A 20,168-nucleotide genomic window follows, 5' to 3' on the forward strand; every position below is an offset into this window, starting at 1 on the left:
TTTTCCTCTAACTGGTAAGCCTCTGACATATTTTTTGAGCCCTTTGTGTGACAGCTTGTAAAATAGTTATGCAAGGAAGCAGCAAAATAATTTTTCCATAGAAGAGAGAAATTTCCCTAGTTTTAAATAATGTTCTTATTAAGATTCTAACATCTCCGATCGTGATGTTGAGAAAACATGTGAAGGCGATCTAAGATGTTATGTGGTAACATTATCTGCACAGTTTTGTGATGGGGGTTGTGCAGTCAGTTTTACAGCCTAAAATAGGAATGGAGAAGGGATTTTGGATTTCTCTCATGCCTTTTTTTTCAGTTGTAGGTCAAGGCAAGTTAGGGTTAGGGTGGTGGACTTTGGTCCTGGGGAACTGAGGAACTGAGTTGGATTCCCACTTCAGGCACAGGCAGCTCCTTGTGACTCTGGGCAAGTCACTTAACCCTCCATTGCCCCATGTAAGCCACATTGAGCCTGCCATGAGTGGGAAAGCGCAGGGTACAAATGTAACAAAAATAAAATAGATACTATTGGAGATTCTACATGGAATGTTGCTACTATTGGAGATTCTATATGGAATGTTGCTATTCCACTAGCAACATTCCATGTAGAAGGCTGCGCAGGCTTCTGTTTCTGTGAGTCTGACGTCCTGCACGTACAGGACGTCAGACTCACAGAAGCAGAAGCCTGCGCGGCCACATTGGTGATCTGCAAGGGCCGACTTCTACATGGAATGTTGCTAGTGGAATAGCAACATTCCATGTAGAATCTCAAATAGTAGCAACAGTGGAGGAGTGGCCTAGTGGTTAGGGTGGTGGACTTTGGTCCTGGGGAACTGAGTTCAATTCCCACTTCAGGCACAGGCAGCTCCTTGTGACTCTGGGCAAGTCACTTAACCCTCCATTGCCCCATGTAAGCCGCATTGAGCCTGCCATGAGTGGGAAAGCGCAGGGTACAAATGTAACAAAAATAAAATATTCAGGTACAGCAGGTATTTTCCTGTCCCCAGAGGGCTCAAAATGTAAGGGTCCTGTTTACTAAGCCACTCTATAGGTGCGCTAACGTTTTAGCTCGCGCTAACGCTAGAGACACCCATGCCTTGTTTACCTTTCCATGTTCAATTCACCTATTCTTAAAACGTTACTATTACTATGTTTATTACAGTTTGTAATATTCTCCTTACAATAATTTGTAATACTATTTACTATGTAAGTCACATTGAACCTGCTGTGTGTGGTAAAGCGCGGGGTACAAATGTAATAAATAATAATAATAATATTCCTATGGGTGTCCCTAGTGTTAGCGCGTGCTAAAACGTTTGTAGGTGTAGCAGTGAAGGATTTAAGTGACTTGCCCGAGGTCACAGGGAGCCACAGTGGGATTTGAACTGGGTGTCCCTGACTCCGTGTACTTCTCTAACCATTAAGATTAGTCCTCCACTCCACAAATACTAATGATTCCTATGCAAGCATCAAAACAATACTAAGGCTGGAATGAGTAATTACAGAATCTAATGATTTCAGTTTACCTAGTTCATTTCTTATTTGTACTAGCCGTTAAACCCGTAACAACGGGCTAGTTTTTTGTTTTCCTATGGCCTCCCCCCCCCCCCCCCCCCGTCCACCAACCCTGCTCTCTCCCCCGCCCTCCCCCCCGCGTCTGTTTCCTTCAGTTCCGCCCGCTCCTTCCCTCCCTGCTCCCTCCTCCTCCGATTTCCACACCCATGTCCAAGCCCTCCTCCCTATTGGGCTGTACTGCTGGTGGCGGCGGGGCTTGGACTTCTACACTCTCAGCGTTCCGACTCTACTGCGCATTTGCAGGTGAGTCGGTCACTTGCCGTTTATATGTTTGATGTTATTTCTCCCCATAACAAGTTAAGCAGATAGCTTTAGACACTTTAGAAACTTAAGTTGCAGTTGTTAATACAGAAGAATCCATCTGTTTTGTTACCTCTAGAACATTGTGGTGGTAAGTTGAAGGCAGCCCTGTGATTGGATGTTAGCAATGCTAATGAGGTTTGACAAACCCAATGGAGAGATTAGTGAAGCATTTTCTTATTTCTTGTTGGCTGTTGATATTATTTGGTGAATCCTATCTGAATCTGAACAGTTGTATTGGCAATGCACCCAATGTTTTGTTAATAAACCAATAATAGACTTGATGGTCCCTGGTATGTTTGGGCAAACTAGATCTAAGCCATATATATATTTCTTTTAGCACATTAAAGCTGATCTTATAAGGTGTGCTAATCATAGTACATGTTGTTTTTCCTGTTTTAGTGCATCTTTTTTAAAAATTAAACTTTGCTCGTGATTAAGGTTTTTAATCATGTATTTTAAAATGTGTGCTAAAATTAGTGTAGTGTATCTCTGTGCAAATCCCGTTTCAGTGAAGGGAGTTGCTATTGCCCTCAGTCTGAAGTGCTCAAAACCTTTTCTTTTTTTTTTTTTGTCTTTGAATATAGGGGATTTAACTTGTGGTTTAGTGGTGGAATAAAGCGATCTCACATTTCTGGATTTAATGTTAGTTTATGGTGCTGTTCCAGAGTGTGCTAAGACCCAAGGCTCCTGGGTGAGGGGTTTCTAGTTAGGGTTATCCGATTTTTGAGGTGACCCCACACTGCACACCTAGAAAACATGAATCTGGGTCATACTGGAACAGCACCTAAATTAGATTTCCTGATTTAGACTAACCCTAAATCTGGAAATGGAAGAGCTTTATTCACATTCTAACGCAGGGGAAAATATATCCTGTATAATAAAATAATACAGTGCTAAATTCTGGGGCCTCTGAATTGGCGTCCTTCACATTGGATCCTCATCTCCCTCCCCACTCACAGCTACCTACTCCACTTGTCCACACCCACTCACCCCTCCTCTTCCACCTATAGGCCCCACTTTCTTGGCTTCTCCTGTCATCAGTGTCAGCCATTTAAAAATCGTGGTGTCTTAGCCAAGGTCACTGACTTCAGCTGATGAACCAGTGTCATTTTTTAAATGTGAAAAAATGTGTTAGGTTTTGGATTAGTATATTATTAGTAAATTTCTTAGCACCTGCAGCAGATGAATCCAGAGACTTGTGGGTTGTGACCATCTACCAGCAGGTGGAGATAGAGATCATTGAATTCTGTCTTATAGGATGGTATGCACCTTGATTAGTCAGTATATCTCTATCTCCAGCAGGTGATGGATGGTCTGTCACAAGCTCCTGGTTTCATCTGTGTTGTGGCTCCTGTTCTGGGTTTCCCGGATCAGTTGAGCCTTGGGGTGCTTAGGCTAAGTGGTGCCGGCTTTACGGGGTACACCTTGTATTGTCAGGTCCCCCTCTACCCCTGTCTAGCCACGCTTTCTTTTCTCATTTATTAACAAATAAATAAATGAAAATAACAAGGAGAAAAAAAGATTATAGCCACTTTACCTGGTTATGTGGCTGCTTGGATGTTGGGATGGGGTTGACTCTGCTGCAACCAATATACCCTTGGCCAGAGTGGTGAGTCAGAACTTGTTCCTGGAGATTTGGTAAGTGTTCCTTTACATTTTTCTCCCTCTTTGAGTTTACTCGCGGTTTCACTTGCTTTTTCCTTATGATGGCTGCAGAACCTTGTCAGCACTGCTTGTTGCGAGTTCTGAATCCCTGAGCTTGGGATTATTTTTAGGTGCTGGGCTCTACAGCGTTGTCCATGGAGGTGGTGTCTTGGGCTAGAGCTCCCATGCGTCCGTTCCAGCATTTTTTATTGTCCTGGTGGTTACTGGTTTCTCAGGGCTACAATTAGCGTCTCATGTGGAGACCTCTGGCGAAGCACAGTATGTCAAGGTGGCTTCAACTGAACATGCTCCTCCCCCAAGATGTCTCCTTTTTGGATAACTTTAGTCACAGATCCCAGCCTGACAGGTTGGGGAACACACTGTCTTCAACACTCTGCTCAAAGTCTGTGGAGCCGCACAGCAATGCTGTGGCTGTCCAGTTGGCTGGGGCTCAGAGTGGTACACAACACTCTTCAAGCTTTTCCATCTATTTTGGAGGGCAGACCAGCTGAGGTATCTCGGTGAACATGATACAGAGGATTCCATCAACAGGCAGGGCTCTGGCAATGGAAGTGTGCCTTTTTCACAGGGCGGAAAGGCATTTACAGCAGCTTTCAGCTACCCACCTAGAGGAAACTCTCAATGGGCAAGTGTGTTTCTGCAGCAGTAACTCCCTGGACCTAGTGGAATGGGAACTGGAGCTGACGCTGGACACTTTCCAGCTGTTAAATTGGAGGTGGAGCAATCCCCTAATAGATCTCATGGTGATACGTCAGAGTTTACTGGTTCTTCGTCAGAAGATGGGAGTTTGAGTTACAGGAGTTGTTAGCAGAGATCCGTTCCTTGCTTTCTCGGATTCAGGAATGACTATTCGTACCTTTCTTTTTTGTCTCCCAGAGTGGTTTTGACTTTTCATCTTAGCCAACCTACTTTTCTGCCCTCTTTTAAGGAAGGGGATTGCAGGGCGGATTTTCGCTTGCTCTATTGCCTTGATGTTCGTCGAATGCTTCTCCGGTATTTGCAAGCCACCAATGTTCTCAGGCAGTCCAATTATCATCTTGTTATTTTTTTTCGGCCTGAATCAGGATCTTGCAGCATTTAATGCAACTATTTCTCATTGGATTAAGGAAGCTATTGCCTCTGCGTACCTTCTTTCTGGTAAGCAGCTGCTGGCTTCTCTTTGAGTATGTTCTGCTAGTGTCCTAGCAATGACTTGGGCGGAATTGTGATTTTTGTTTCCCTCAATGGCATATATAAAGCAGCTACTTAGTTGTCATTGCATCCTTTTTCCAAGCATTATCTGGATGTTGTGGCTCAAGCAGACTCTTCTTTTGGCCGTTTGGTGCTCTCTGCAGGAGTTTTGGATTCCCACCCTAAATGAGGACTACTTTGCTACATCCCATGAGTCTCTGGATTCATCTATTGCAGGTGCTAAGGAAGGAGAAATTATGACTTACCTGATAACTTTCTTCCATTTAATTGCAGAAGATGAATCCAGAACCCCACCCTTCAGTGCTCTGTTCTCATGGTTTGTTCATTTTTCTGTTTAGGGTAATTTCTCATTTTGGTGTTAGGTTTTGCAGTTTTCCATTATTCATGCTTCACCTCTGTGAGGAAGGGGATCTATTATGCCTCTTTATTCCTTCTGCTTTATTATGAGATATATTGACTAACCAAGGAGCATACCGTCATGTAAGACAGAGTTCAGTGCACTCTATCTCCATCTGCTGGTAGATGGACACAACTCACAAGTCTCTGGATTTATTTGCTGCGGTTAAAGAAATAAAATTGTCAGGTAAGTCATAATTTCTCCATTTCACTTATAAAGTTTGGAGCCACTGCTTCCTGTTTTTAATAGATACTGACATGTTTGTTCTTCCATGTTACTAGACATGGTGAATGTCCTACCACTGAAAACACAGACACGTTTATCCACATATGTGAACGTTTCAAAGATAAGAACCCTGAGGAACTAATAGGTATGTCAGTTTTGCTCTCCATTATCCTCTTCTGTTCTTTGCTGTTGCATCCTATTGTTGTCACACACCACCATTAACTTTGCTTTCAGGATGGAGTTAGGCAAGTCAGAGTTGATACAAAGAAGCTTCTGTTCTTTCATAGCAAAATTATTTTCCTGTCTAAAAAAATTGCTGAACTAATTTTGGGGGAACCCCCCCCCCCCCAAAAGAAGTCAAAGACCAGGAAATGCAGAAGAGTTCGTTAGTAACTTGATCTTATGTTGTATGTTGTCAAATTATAAACTCACAAATATGCTTAGAGTCATAGGTGTCGCTACTGGGTGGCACAGGGTGGCGTCCCACCCCCCCCATAAATGGCTTTGCCACCCTAGTTTTACGCGCAGTCTGGCATTTCTCTCCACCCTCTCCTGGTTGAGTAGCTCTCTGTCTTTCTTTCCTTCCCTTCACTTGGTTCAGTAACTCTCTAGCCTTTCCCTCCTCCCCTTGGCTGTGTTCTTGCGGGCTGCCGACAGCATAAAAAAGAAAGCAACCTGCCTCCAATTGGCCTCGAAAGTGTTTACTCTGCTTTGTCCTGCCTTGTCTAACACAACTTCCAGTGTCCATGCAGGTGGGACAAAGCAGAGGGGGGAACTGAAATGGAGAGAGAATGGAAGGAAAAGAACTCCAGTGAGGGTGGGAGAGACACCATGGAGCAGGGGATTTGAGAGGGAGAGATGTTGACTTTTGAGTGGGGTGGGGGTGCAGGAGAAAAGGAAAAAGCTGCACACAGGGAGGGACAAGGACAAGAAGGGTGATACTAGACACAGGATGAGAAATGATGAACATGGGAAGGGGACAGGGACACAGAATAGAGATGCTTTACAGGAAAGATAGGTACATAGTGAGAATGATGGTGGACGTGGAGAGAGAAAAAAATGTCAACTGACTAGAAGACCCTGGAAAGAGCAGAAGATGGATGGCACGTGGGGAGGTGGGGGGAACAGAGCAGAAGGTGGATGGCACTCCAGGGGGAACAGAGCAGAAGATGGATGGCTCTTGGAGGGGGAAGAAATGGGAACAGAACTGAAGATGGGACCGGGGGAAATAGAATACAAGATGGATAGGACTAGGGGGTTGGGGGAGAGAAGAAGGGAAACCAAGCAGAAGATGAATGAGACTAGGGGATGGGGAGGGGAGAAGGGGAACAGCAGAAAAGAGAAAGGGGACTAGGGGGTAGTGGAAGGAGAAGGGAAACAGAGTGACTTGATTGAGTGGAAAATTATTGGTGGGAGTAGAGCTGGGAATTATGGATGGGAGATATGGAGTGGGAAATTTGAAGGTATAGTGAGGACTTGGCAATTGGTAGATATGAGTGCTTGTGTGTTGGTAGGTTGGGAAAATGATTGAGGCTGTGAAATGGGGAGTAAAAGAAGGGGATGAAGTAGGGGAAAGATTGACACATTGTGTGAATGATTATGAAGACTAGAGAGAAGATGAGAGGCATTGAAAATGGATGGTGGGGTAATGGAGAGGGGTATGAGAGGAAGGGGTTGGGTCTCTGAAGGGGTCAAGTGTGGGTAGAAAGGGGGTTAAAAAGATGGTGAAAGAGGCAATAAGAGATGGGATAGAGGGTAAGAATTGCCTGGAGGCAAGGAAAGGAAAGAGACAGGAGTGGAGCTGAGGATGGAGAGGAGATGAGAGGGTGAGTACAGAGCATGGAAATGGGGGGACTAGGGGGTGGGGAGAGAGATTGGGTAGGGGGACAACAAGAATGAGGGAGAGGAGATGAGAGAGAGATGGGAAAAGCTGGTGGGTGGGTGAGGGAGAGGGCGCTAGGAAAAGCTGGTGGGTAGGTGAGAGGTGAAAAGTAGACTAAAGATTATACAGAGACTAAGAGTAATGGAAAATGAGAGTAAAATCAGATGAAAAGATATAAGCCCAGAGAAGAGAAAAGTGAAACAAAAACTAAAAAGAAAGATCAGTGGCAGAGATGCATGTAGAGAAGGAAAAGAAGACAAAAGAGAGAATTGGAAAGACAAACCTGGAAAAAAAATTTAAGTGAAGACTTACAGATGGAAAGTGGGAAAGAGACTGGGACCAGCCCAATTAGGAAAATAAAATGCCCAGACAACAAAGGTAGAAAAGAAAAATGTTATTTCTTTGGGATTGTACATATTTTCTGTTTTTGTGTTTTGCAGAGTACAGCATTTCTGTTTCTCTTTTACCAGTATTATACTGCTTATAATAGGGGTGGGCCACAAGCCAGTTGGGTTTTTAAGATTTCCACAATGACTATACCTGAGACCTATTTGTCTACAATGAAAGCAGTACATGCAAATCAATCTCGTGCATATTCATTGTAGAAATCTTGAAAACCCAACTGGGTTGTGGTCCTCGAGGGCCGTGGTTGCTCACTCCTGGCTTATAAAGTCTGGCTTTCTTGGAAAGTTGGAGTTCAGTTTTTGCATGTTTTTTTGTGGTTCCCTTTTCTTTATCTGGTGAGGGTTCTTTCACGTTCTCCATGTATGATTGAGGTGCAGGGGTGGGCAACCTTGGCCGCAACCCAGTTGGGTTTTCAGGATTTCTCTATTGTAAATAGATTTCATGCATATTTATTGGGGAAATCCTGAAAACTTGACTGGGTTGCCGCCCTCAGACCGAAGTTGCCCACTCCCATTAATGTGTAGCATTTGTGTAGGAATCTTTAACAGTCCAGCTTGTTCTAGTTTTCCAGTAGTAGGTATGTTAGAGCTCTAGGGCCCAGTTTAATGTTTACAGCACTATTTTTTCATAGGTGGATTAGGATTGGTAAATTTGCTGCATAGGTTTTAAGTGTCTTTTTGCAGGGTATTTGTATTATTTTGCAAAGTATTTGACCCCATTTGAAAGCAGGCCCTTGCCACTTATCTGACGCATATGCATTGTGGATATCCTGAAAGGCTGGGTGTACCCCTGCGTTGAGGAGCACTGCTGTGGAGTCACACACAAACAAAAACCCATCTGTTTTAAATAAAGTGTTTAGCAGTGGAGGAAATGTGCTGTTCCTGAGGTGATGATCGCAATCTGAATATTTTTGTATGATGTGTTATAAGAAGGATAGCTCTATTGATGGGGAATATGAAATCTGTGATATAGAACTTGGAGGTGCAGGGTTTTGTATTGAGTTTTTATCCAATCCTGTAGGGAATCCAGACTTCACTCCCACACAGAAGAATTTGTTGAATGATGCTATCAATTATATTTGTGATTTTACCTGGTAGCTGAAATTAGCTGGAGGGGAAGGGTTTTTTTTTTTAATGCACGGAAGGCCATGGTGTCTAAGTGTGTGATATGCAGAAATTCTGCTTTGTCCCCTTGTCACCCCAAATATTTCTGTCTAGAGATGCCACTGCTTAGATTAATCAACAACCTACCACTATGATACATTTTAAATTAAAATAGGTCATACTCTTGCACATTCTTAAGACATAAGTAGCTGCTTTAGAGGATTGTTTGCAGGAACTAAGTTATTCAATTAGCATCTATATTAATGCTGTGTACAGAGTAAATTCAGTTAAGAAATCATTGACAGCTGCTGGACTGCTGGACTTTTAGACATTGTGATATCCTATCCTGTTTATTCTAATCGCTTGCAGGTAAATCTTTTATATTTGTTCATAAGACAAGGGGCCACATTTTTTGAAGAAACCAAGAAACTGAAAATGGACAAAATATGTTTATATGACAGCTACTGTCGATTTGAAATCTAACCAGTTCTGAGATATTAGTGCCCTTCCACCCATCCCATCTTCTAATCTTATTTTATAGCTGATTCACTTGTTAGGGGTTTAGATTAGATAGAATTACTAGGCATTGGTTGGATGGGAAGAATAAAAGTAAATTAGCAGACAGCACATTCCCCCTGAGACATCATTGTCTGGTCTATAGCTGAATGCTTAAAAAAATATACAAGTTAAAATAAAGCAAAATTATGGGAAGTACAGAAAATGGCAAATACCCAGCATATCTTGAAAAGTGTATTTTTTTTCCTCATATTCAGTTTCTAGGGATTTACAGTGACTCTCCAAAGTCTGCCTGGATAATACATTTTTTTATGGACGTGTTCTAATATATGAACAGGATCAAATTCATAGGGAGAGCTTGACAGCACAAAAAGACATAAGGATTGCCATACGGGGTGACGTCAAAGGTCCATCTTGCTTAGTATCCTGTTTTTAACAGTGGCCAATCAGGTCACAAGTACCTGACAAAATCCCAAGAAGTAGCAAGATTCCATGCTACTTACCCACAGGGATAAGTACTGGCTTCCCTCAAGTCTACCTTAATAGCAGTTTATGGATGTTGCTCCAGAAATACGTCAAAACCTTTTTTAAAACACATGTAGATGAACTACTTTTGCCACATCTCTGGCAACAAATTCCAGAACTCAACTACGTGTTCCGTAAAAAAAAAGATATTTTCTCCTATTTGTTTGAAAATGTTGCTGTATAATTTCATGGGGTGTCCTCAAGTCTTTGTACTTTTTGAAAGAGTAAATAATTGTTTCATGTTTACCTGTTTCTACACCATACAGGAGTTTGCACATTTCTGTCATTCCCCCCCCCTCAGCTGCCTTCTTCAAGCTGAAGATCCCTTACCTCGTTATCCTTTCCTCATATGAGAGTTGTAGCCCCTTAATTGTGTTGGCTGTCCTTCTCTGCTAATTCCATTATGTTATTTTTGAGATGTGACAACCAGAATTGCACTTATAACTCTCAAGATGAAGTTGCCACCATGGAGCAATAGGAAGGCATCATGACGCTTTGTTCTCTATTCCTTTCTTTTATTTTTTATTTTTATTTTATTGTTGTTACATTTGTACCTCGCGCTTTCCCACTCATGGCAGGCTTAATGCGGCTTACATGGGGCAAATGGAGGGTTAAGTGACTTGTCCAGAGTCACAAGAAGTCGGCCCTTGCAGATCACCAATGTGGCCGCGCAGGCTTCTACATGGAATGTTGCTAGTGGAATAGCAACATTCCATATAGAATCTCCAATAGTAGCAACATTCCATGTAGAACCTCCAATAGTAGCAACATTCCATGCAGAACCTCCAATAGTAGCAACATTCCATGTAGAATCTCCAGTAGTAGCAACATTCCATGTAGAATCTCCAATAGTATCTATTTTATTTTTGTTACATTTGTACCCCGCGCTTTCCCACTCATGGCAGGCTCAATGCGGCTTACATGGGGCAATGGAGGGTTAAGTGACTTGCCCAGAGTCACAAGGAGCTGCCTGTGACAGAGTTTCCCTTGGGAGCTGTCAATATGTCCACCTCCTCGTGGACACACTGAGGCTCTCCATCCTCAGTTCTGTTTCCTCTTAAATACTTTTTTCTTCCTTTCTTCATTATCTTAATTATAATTACCCTTCCTACCTAATGAATATGCATCTTTCCAGAATATTCTGTTTCCTGTTAAGACGTTTCATGCTCCATGAAATGCTATCATTTATTCCCTTATATTGGCAGTTAGGGCCTGTCATGCATATAAACATAAGTGTTCATTGAATAATGGGTATGTTACCAAGTTACTGCCCCCACCCTCGTGCTATGGCTACAATTTTGGTCACACCCTCACAGCACAGCATAATTCACATCGCAATATGTGGTTGTTCCCTTGATAAAGCCAAAGACGGCGAAACGGGACCCCGTCGAGCGCACAAGAGTGAAACCAGATTGCAACTGCATTGGCAGCACTAAAGATAAGTGTTCGTTTGATGTGACGTTTTGTTTATTAAAGTTTAAATTGGAGGTTTTTTCAGCCAATGAAGATTCCACCCTGGTTTAACAGACACGATTATGTTCTGAAACGGGAATACAGAGGCTTTTTCCTCCATTGAAATAACACAATAGTAACTGTTGAATGTTTCTCAGCTACTCTGGTTATTTTTTTTATTTTATTTTTATTTTTGTTACATTTGTACCCCGCGCTTTCCCACTCATGGCAGGCTCAATGCGGCTTACATGGGGCAATGGATGGTTAAGTGACTTGCCCAGAGTCACAAGGAGCTGCCTGTGCCTGAAGTGGGAATTGAACTCAGTTCCTCAGTTCCCCAGGACCAAAGTCCACCACCCTAACCACTAGGCCACTCCTCCACTGAAATAGATTGGTGAGGCAACATTTCCCTTCACTAAATCCATGTTGGCTTTGTTTCATTAATCCATGCCTTTTATTATGCTCTGTAATTTTGTTCTTTTAATAGTCTCTACCATTTTGCCCGGCACTGACGTCTGGCTCACTGGTCTATAATTTCCCAGATGTCCTCTGGAAACTTTTTTAAAAAATTGGCGTTACATTGGCCACCCTCCAGTCTTCCAGTGTGACGCTTGATTTTAAGGATGAATTACATATTACTAACAATAGCTCCGCAAGTTCATTTTTCAGTTCTATCAGTACTCTGGGATGAATACCATCCGGTGCAGGAGATTTGCTACTCTTAAATTTGTAGAACTGCCCCATTACATCCTCCAGGTTTGTAGAGAATTCATTCAGTTTCTCTGACTCGTCAGCACCGGTATCTCTCAGAAATTTTCCTTGGTGAAGACCAAAGGAAATAATTTATTTAATCTACTACTACTACTACTCAACATTTCTAAAGCGCTACCAGACTTACGCAGCGCTGTACAGTCAAACATGAAGAGAGACAGTCTCTCCGTTATGGCTTTGTCTTCCCTGATTGCCCCTTTTACTCCTCTGTCATCTAGCAGTCCAACCAATTCTTTTGCCAGCTTCCTGCTTTTAATATACCTGAAAAATTTTTTACTATGTGTTTTTGCCTCCCAAGGCAATCTTTTTTTGAAGTCCCTTTTAGCCTTCCTTATCAGCACCTTGCATTCCTTATGCTATTTGTTATTATTTTCAGTTGGTTTCTTCCATTTTCTGAAGGATTTTCTTTTAGCTCTAATAGCTTCCTGCACCTTACATTTTAACCATGCCGACTGTCATTTGGTCTTCCGTCCTCCTTTTGAATACGCAGAATATATTTGACCTGGGCTTCCAGGATGGTGTCTTTGAACAGCATCCACGCCTGATGTAAATTTTTGACCATCGCAGCCGTTCCTCTAATTTTTTTTTCACCGTTCTCATTTTTTCATAGTCTCATTTTTAAAAGTTAAACGCTAATGTATTTGATTTCCTATATATACTTACTTCAAAGCTAATATCAAATTCGATCATATTATGATCACTGTTATCAAGCGTCCCTAGTGCCATTACCTCCCGCACCAGATCATGCGCTCCACTAAGGACTAGGTCTAGAATTTTTCCTTCTCTCGTCGGCTCCTTTACCAAGTGCTCCATAAAGCAGTCCTTGATTTCGTCAAGGAATTTTATCTCCCTAGCATGCGCTGATGTTACATTTACCCAGTCAATATCGGGGTAATTGAAATCACCCATTATTATTGTGTTGCCCAGTCTGTTTGCGTCCCTAATTTCCGTTAACAGTCCCTAATTTTCTGAACATTTCTGCATCTGTCTGTTCATTCTGGCCAGGCAGACGGTAGTACACTCCTATCACTATCCTTTTCCCCTTTACACATGGAATTTCAATCCATAGGGATTCCAAGATGTGTTTTGTTTTGTTTTCTGCAGAATTTTCAGTCTATTTGATTCAAGGCTTTCCTTAATATAAAATGCTAGCCCTCCACCAATTCGATCCACCCTATCACTATGATATAATTTGCACCCCAGTATGACAGTGTCCCACTTGTTATCCTCCTTCCACCAGGTCTCAGATATGGCTATTATATCTAATTTTTCATTTAGTGCAATATATTCTAACTCTCCCATCTTATTTCCTAGGCTCCTGGCTTTCACATGTAGACATATTAATTTGCACTCTTTTGTCTGATTTTTATTTTTATTTAAGGACACCTGATCTACTATGGTCTCTTTTGCAACCTCACTATCAGGATACCCTATCTTCCCTATTGTGGTGATATCTTTGAAAGATACCTTATCCCGAACCATGCGATTTTGATCGACTGTCGGCCTTCCCCCAGTTTCTAGTTTAAAAGCTGTTCTATCTCCTTTTTGAATGCCGACGCCAGCAGCCTGGTCCCACCCTGGTTAAGGTGGAGCCCATCCTTTCGGAATAGGCTCCCTCTTCCCAAGAATGTTGCCCAGTTCCTACCAAATCTAAAACCCTCCTCCCTGCACCATCATCTCATCCACGCATTGAGACTCCGGAACTCTGCCTGTCTCTTGGGCCCTGCGCGTGGAATGGGTAGCACTTCAGAAAATGCTACCCTAGAGGTACTGGATTTGAGCTTTCTACCTAAGAGCCTAAATTTGGCTTCCACAACCTCTCTCCCATATTTTCCTATGTCATTGGTACCCACTTGTACCAAGACAGCCGGCTCCTCCTCCTATCTAGGTGACATGTGAGGTCCGCCACCTTCGCACCAGGCAGGCAAGTCACCAGGCGATCCTCACGTCCACCAGCCACCCAGCTATCAACTTGCTTAATGATCGAATCACCAATTACAACAGCTATGTTACTATCTCCTAACCGTTCCCTCCTGGGCAGCACTTGGAGACATATTCTCGGTGCGAGAAGATAGTACATCCCCTAGTGGGCAGGTCCTGGCTACAGGAGTACGTCCTACTTCACCAGGGTGATGCTCTCCTTCTAGGAGACCTCCGTCCTCCATGGTAGCACAGGGGCTGCCAGACTGGAGGTTGGACTTCTCTACAACATCCCTGTAGGTCTTCTCTGTGTATCTCTCTGTCTGTCTCAGCTCCACCAAGTTTACTACACTAGCCTGAAGAAAATGGACCCACTCTCTGAGAGCTAGGAACACTTTGCATCGGGCACAAACATATAAATATAACTGCTCCCCAACTGGGAGAGATAATCATACATGTGACACTCGATGCAGAAGACTGGATTGCACCCTTCTCGCTGCTGGACTGCTGACTCCATCTTAGTATTTTTGAGTTTTCAATAATTTAAAACTTGCTAAAGTATTAAGGATATTAGCCTAATATAAAAATGTCTTTTAGTTTATATGGTATATTGTGTGATTTATTTAGTGTTTCCTTCTTAGATGGTAATGAAATGTATTTAAAACTCTGTAAGAGCACCCCTTGCTTGTTATCCTAATTACAATAATTGACTATAAATGAAGAGTTGTCCTAGGGGTGGGTGGGAAGACTAAACTAGATCCTGCATTGCCTGCTAGAGACTATCTGTTAATGCTGTGGTACAAAGTTCAAGTTTGAAAACTAAGGGAAAAAGACTATGCAGATTAGTTGATAAAATTTGCTTTTTAAAATATTTTTATTCTGCCTATCACTAATCTACAATTCCTCCTTTAAACCCCAATTTTAAGTTCCCAAAGCACAAATCAAAATAGTGTTCATTTACCAGAGAAATGTCCTCTTCTCTGAGAACTTCTCAGAAAGAAAGTTCAGTGGGACCTTTCCTCTTTATATAGGTTTGAATCTAAGGGGCCTTTCTTAAAGTGGCTCTTTGAAGCTAACTCAGCAACCTATGCAAATATTCTACTGCCCCACACCTTAATTAACACCTGATTGAGGTCACTGGATATGCTACCTCTCCAGCAACCAAAGAACAGAAAACTGCCTTTTAGAACAAGAGTTTTTGGCTGTTAAGTTTCTACCTTTAGAAAAGGTTTCAGTTTAAAACTATTGGAAAAATGCCAGGCAGCTCCTTGTGACTCTGGGCAAGTCATGTAACCCTCCATTGCCCCATGTAAGCTGCATTGAGCCTGCCATGAGTGGGAAAGCGCGGGGTACAAATGTAACAAAAAAAATAAAAAATGTCTATTTTTAGAGAAAATTTCAGTTTAAAACTATGGGAAAAGGGCTGTACACTATGGCAACTAGTTAATAATGCTTGCTTCTCTCTCTCTTTCTCTTTTTATTCTCCCCTTAATATTAAACTAGGTCCTGCTTGATTTTTCCCTCTCTCTCCCTCTCTTTTTATTCCCCCTGTATAAAAATGCTACAGCTATGAGCCTTGGTCCCCTGCCTAGACTTTGGTTCAGGCTCTAAAATGAGGGAAAAGCTTACAGGCCTGAGTGACTCTTGCTTGAACTTCCAGTGTTGGAGCTCTAAAGAGAATAACAGAAAACACAAAGGTGGGGGTCCAAAGGACAGAGTGACATTGTGGTCAGCCATGGTGTGAGAAAGGAAAGGTGTAGCTGGATGCAGGGTCTTGCTTAAGATTTGTGGTCAAGCGAGCTAAAGACAAAACCATGTTAGCAAGATAGAAGCTACTCATTAGCATGAGCCAATCAGTGACAACCATGACATTAGCATAGATCCAATCAGGTATATCTATTGTCATATTATCCATATCCTGAGGGCACCTATAAAAATCAGAGTATTTCCTGGTTTAAGCTAGAGAGAAGGGTTGGCACTCTCTCTCTCCAAGGGAAACCAGTGTGACCAGCAGAATTGACAAATTACCTAATTGCTTTCCCTTGTAAAACCTTTAATTGGTAAAAGAAATTATAAGAGATTAGGAACTAATTAACACCTGTTTGCAGCTGGATTATTATATTCCTATAATTAATTGATTGTACGTGCCTGTTGTCAATCACTGATTTGACTTGTATCTTGGCAAATAAACTCCTCATCCCAAATGATGATCTGTGGGCTTCACTTAATGATGAAAGGCTGTAAGTATAAATGCTTTTGCTGTATCAGGCTATCCTTCGCTGCATTGTATAACTTGTAATCTAAATCCAGTTTGTCATAAGGCTGGTATCTTTTCCCTAGACCTAACATCTCTCTTAGTGGCAATTCCTTTTAGAACTTCACAACTTCTTGATTACCCCAGTACTAGTGTTCTTTAGAGATGGAGTCAGATTTGAGGTCTCTGAAACCCCTATATTAAAACACCCCTTAATACTAAACTAGATCCTACAGTGCCTGCTAGAGGCTATCTGTTAATCCTGTGGTACGAAGTTCAAGTTTTAAAACTAAGGGGAAAAGACTATGGAGATTAGTTGATAAAATTTGCTTTTTTAATATTTTTATTCTGCCTTTCACTAACCTACAATTCCTCCTTTAAACCTCAATCTTTGTTCCCAAAGTACAAAACAAAATAGTGTTCACTTACCAGAGAAATGTCCTCTTCTCTCAGAACTTCTCAGCTCAGTCCAGCTTGGTAAGTTAGATTCCTAAATGTGAAAATATTTTTCCTCCTCTTTTTACAGCTTGATTCTGTTTCCGTTTAACAGAGTATTAGTCTTCTGTCTTCAGGTTGTATTTCTGTTTCTGTTACATTTTCCTAAATCGTCATGGATTTGAACTCTGAAGTTTGTTTGTTCTGGATCAGCAGTGTACATGGGATTTCAGAAGAGTATCTGAAATACAGAACTCATTTAACTGATATTTTATACTTGTGTCATCTTCCCTGCTGGGCTATTAAGTCATGGCAGTTGGATTTAGATGATTCCTATTATCTCAAGCATTTCGTTTGGTGCTGCATGCATTGGCACATAGTATCATGGTTGCCAGTCATGGATGGGCTCCTTTTTTACATCCTGAGGACAGGTGCTATGGTGCTTATCTTGATGGGGAAAAGGGAGGGGCTGAGGAGTTGGAAACAAAAACAGGGTTTATTATATGTGAAGGTGACAAACTTGTTACTTCTCCCTTTAACCAGTACACAACACAGCAGTGGTACAAAATCATCTGCTATTGTCTGATGCTCCTCTACGTCTGTATAGAGGTACAAGGTGTTAAAACCAGCAGTGATGTTAGCGGGCAAGCTCACACTACTAGTAAAACTATTAGGTTCTAACCCGAAAATGATCACTAATTCATCGTCTGCTTGTATGAGTGCCAGTGAGCCCGTATTTCTCATTACTGTCCTACGCCTGATGGGGTCATAAGAGATTAACAGGGGTTGCTTATCATAGCGAATGGCTATGTCATCGTTCATACTTTCTGTTAAAGTTTCTAAGCTCAAGTAATAACCTCTTGGTACTAAAAATGTTTCATCCTGTAAGCCATACACCATCAAGACGCAAAATTGGTCTTTTGTAACGTTGTCCCACGTGTGTGGATATTGTACTTCCACCAAGCTCACTTCCCAAGGGCATTGGAGATCCAAGGTCCTGCTAAATGTCCTATAAAATTAAACTGGTGTTTTGCTGGAATATATCCACAGAGGTGGTGTTAGGTACTGTAATGTAAACACCCTCATCATCCATGTTGGTTCTTGTGCGCAGCCTTAGATGTCTTCTACCTCCCTGGCTGGCACCCAACTGTTTAATTTCTCAGGCAAGCCTCTCCATTTCACTAGATATTTCTTGCTCCGACACCTTCCTTTTACTGCTAAAACCTTTTCAATATAGAAGACCTATCAGTGTCAGGGCTGATTTTTAGTAGTTCTTTGGGATAAAAAGAACCTTCCACAGCTTCCCCGTGGTAATTCTGTATGTTGTAAACAGGCTTCTATCCCCTATTTAACACATCCGTTATTATAAATATCTCATCGGTCCATGTCTGTTACCCTCTGGACGATTCTATCCTGTTTAAATATTGCTGCATTTGGAAGGATTGATATGGTTTTTGTCAAATCTGACTAGATTATTACACACTGGTGTGGTAGTTTTATATTTTTTTGTCCAGGTTGCACAGATCTATAGGTCTGTGTACTGACTTTCAATAACTTCTAAATAATCGCCAAGTTAAGTATTTAAAGTTGCTAAAGGTAAACCAATGTTATAAATATAGAATCCATGGGTAAAGAAATTTCTACTAGTATCTTCGTATTTGGTTTGGCAAATAGGTCACGCCAACAATGTTTCTAGCCAGTGAGAGCTTGATAAATCTGAAATTCTGACCAATGAGATGCTTGGCACTGAACAATGAGAACAACTGGACACAGGTCACATGATTACATTTCAGTTAAACTTCATATTGACCCCGTTCAACAGTGATTTGTTATACAGTATTTTAGAAATTAGTGCGCTAAAGTTGCTTGACACTGATCTTTGGAAATTTCGTAACAAATTTAATTATATAACACTCCATAAGAAGTTGTCTTGTTTCGTACTAGTGGAGTATCCCTAAACTGAGTGTCATTCATCATAGCACTGAAAGAAGATGAAACTTCTACAAGACAAGTAGCTAGGGTAGCACTAGAAGTTAAAGTACTCCTTATACAGAAAGAGGAAGTATTCAAAGAGGCCTGAGCTAATAAAGCCCACGAGTTTTCAACAGTACCAAAAAGGGATACAAGAGATCAGACTAGAAACAACAGCAGGCATATGCTTTCATTTGGAATTGTAATCAACATACAAATCCCATGGCACCCATTCTGCATAGGTCTGTAGCCAGCATACTATACCATACACTGCACCACCTCTGGTGGGAGAAGATATTCCAGATGCTCATTTGCACGCCACCAATTCCACAATATTGCAGTTAATATAGATATTATAGCAATAACGAACCATGGGGGCATGTGAACATAAGAGTAGCCATACTGGGTCAGACAATGGTCCAGCTAGCTCGGTATCAGATGTGACTGCAATATGTCAGTTGCTTCTGGATTCCCAAAGGTATGACACAAAGGCATAGTATTTTATCTCAAACACTTAGTCTTGGAATGTTGTGATGTAAGCAAGGGAATTGGTGCTTTTCGGCGATGGGTAAGATGGATCTAGAGTGACAGTCCTTGAAGCTTACAAGCAGAGCATCCAACGAGCAGCACTTGGTAGCATCCTGTGAACTTCGGGGAGAGTGCTGTAGCAGGCTGATGGTTCTTAACATAGACCCAGTCTCCTGGTTTTTAATTTTATTTATTGGGATTTATTAACCACCTTTATGAAGAGATTGCAGTTGTGGGTATGATGTACCATTCACTGTCTGTACAGTGCTTCCTTGTGCCTGAAATAAAGGAGCAGAAGAAAATACTGAGTGTAAGTGTTTACAATAGGTTAATATATTGCTACACAGTACTTGGGGATCTGCTGGTGCCATATGATGTAAAGGCCCTGTCATTGAATGTCCAATAATTTCATATGGGTAAGGCCTTCCCTGGTTCTCTGAGTTGTGAATTGACAATAGGATAAATGGCAGTGCAGTTAGCTATTCAGAGGCCCAGTCAGAAGTTAGGACTCTCAAAGTGCTCTTAAGCGTTTGGTTCATCTTCTCAGCTTGGCCAGAGCTTTGAGGGTTATAAGGAGCATGCAACTGCTTCTTGAACCCAGAAGCCAATTCCAGACCTTCCTAAACATGTGAGGGAAAAGCTGGGCCCTGGTCAGAGGATAGAACCAGGGACATGCCCCAAACTGTAATGAATTTGGACACCAAAATTTGATGGTTACATCAGCAGTCATTGACGTGAACAGGTATGCCTCCACCCACCCAGAGAACGGACAAGTGACAGTCAAGAGATACCGCATTCCCCCCCCCCTTGGCAATTAGGAGTTCTTTATAGTCCAGTTAAACATGGAGGGATAGACCCACTGAGTTGTGGCAAAGATCTAGAAGCTAGTTTCAAAGGGCAGCCTCTGTGGCCTGCAGTCCGAACAGTGGTGGCATGCCAAGGCTACAGCTTCTGCAGTGGAGTCAAAATCTGGATGTAGCTATAAAGAGTTGAAAACAGTACACACACAAAGTAGTGGCAGATTCTTGAGGCAGTTGATGTAAATAAAGAGCAATAG

The 20,168-nt window shown here is 41.9% G+C and overlaps 1 protein-coding gene across 2 annotated transcripts in view; it reads left to right on the forward strand.

The window, feature by feature from the left end:
- The window catches only part of RNGTT (RNA guanylyltransferase and 5'-phosphatase), a 723,922-nt gene that overhangs the window by 57,805 nt on the left and 645,949 nt on the right, over positions 1–20,168 (forward strand). For both annotated transcript variants that reach the window (XM_030199106.1, XM_030199105.1), the window contains exon 4: positions 5,406–5,494. In XM_030199106.1, coding sequence (XP_030054966.1) covers positions 5,406–5,494 — 89 coding nt within the window. The remainder of the gene's footprint in view (positions 1–5,405; positions 5,495–20,168) is intronic.

This window comes from Microcaecilia unicolor, chromosome 3 (genome assembly GCF_901765095.1).
Source record: "Microcaecilia unicolor chromosome 3, aMicUni1.1, whole genome shotgun sequence".
Taxonomy (NCBI): Eukaryota; Metazoa; Chordata; class Amphibia; order Gymnophiona; family Siphonopidae; genus Microcaecilia; species Microcaecilia unicolor.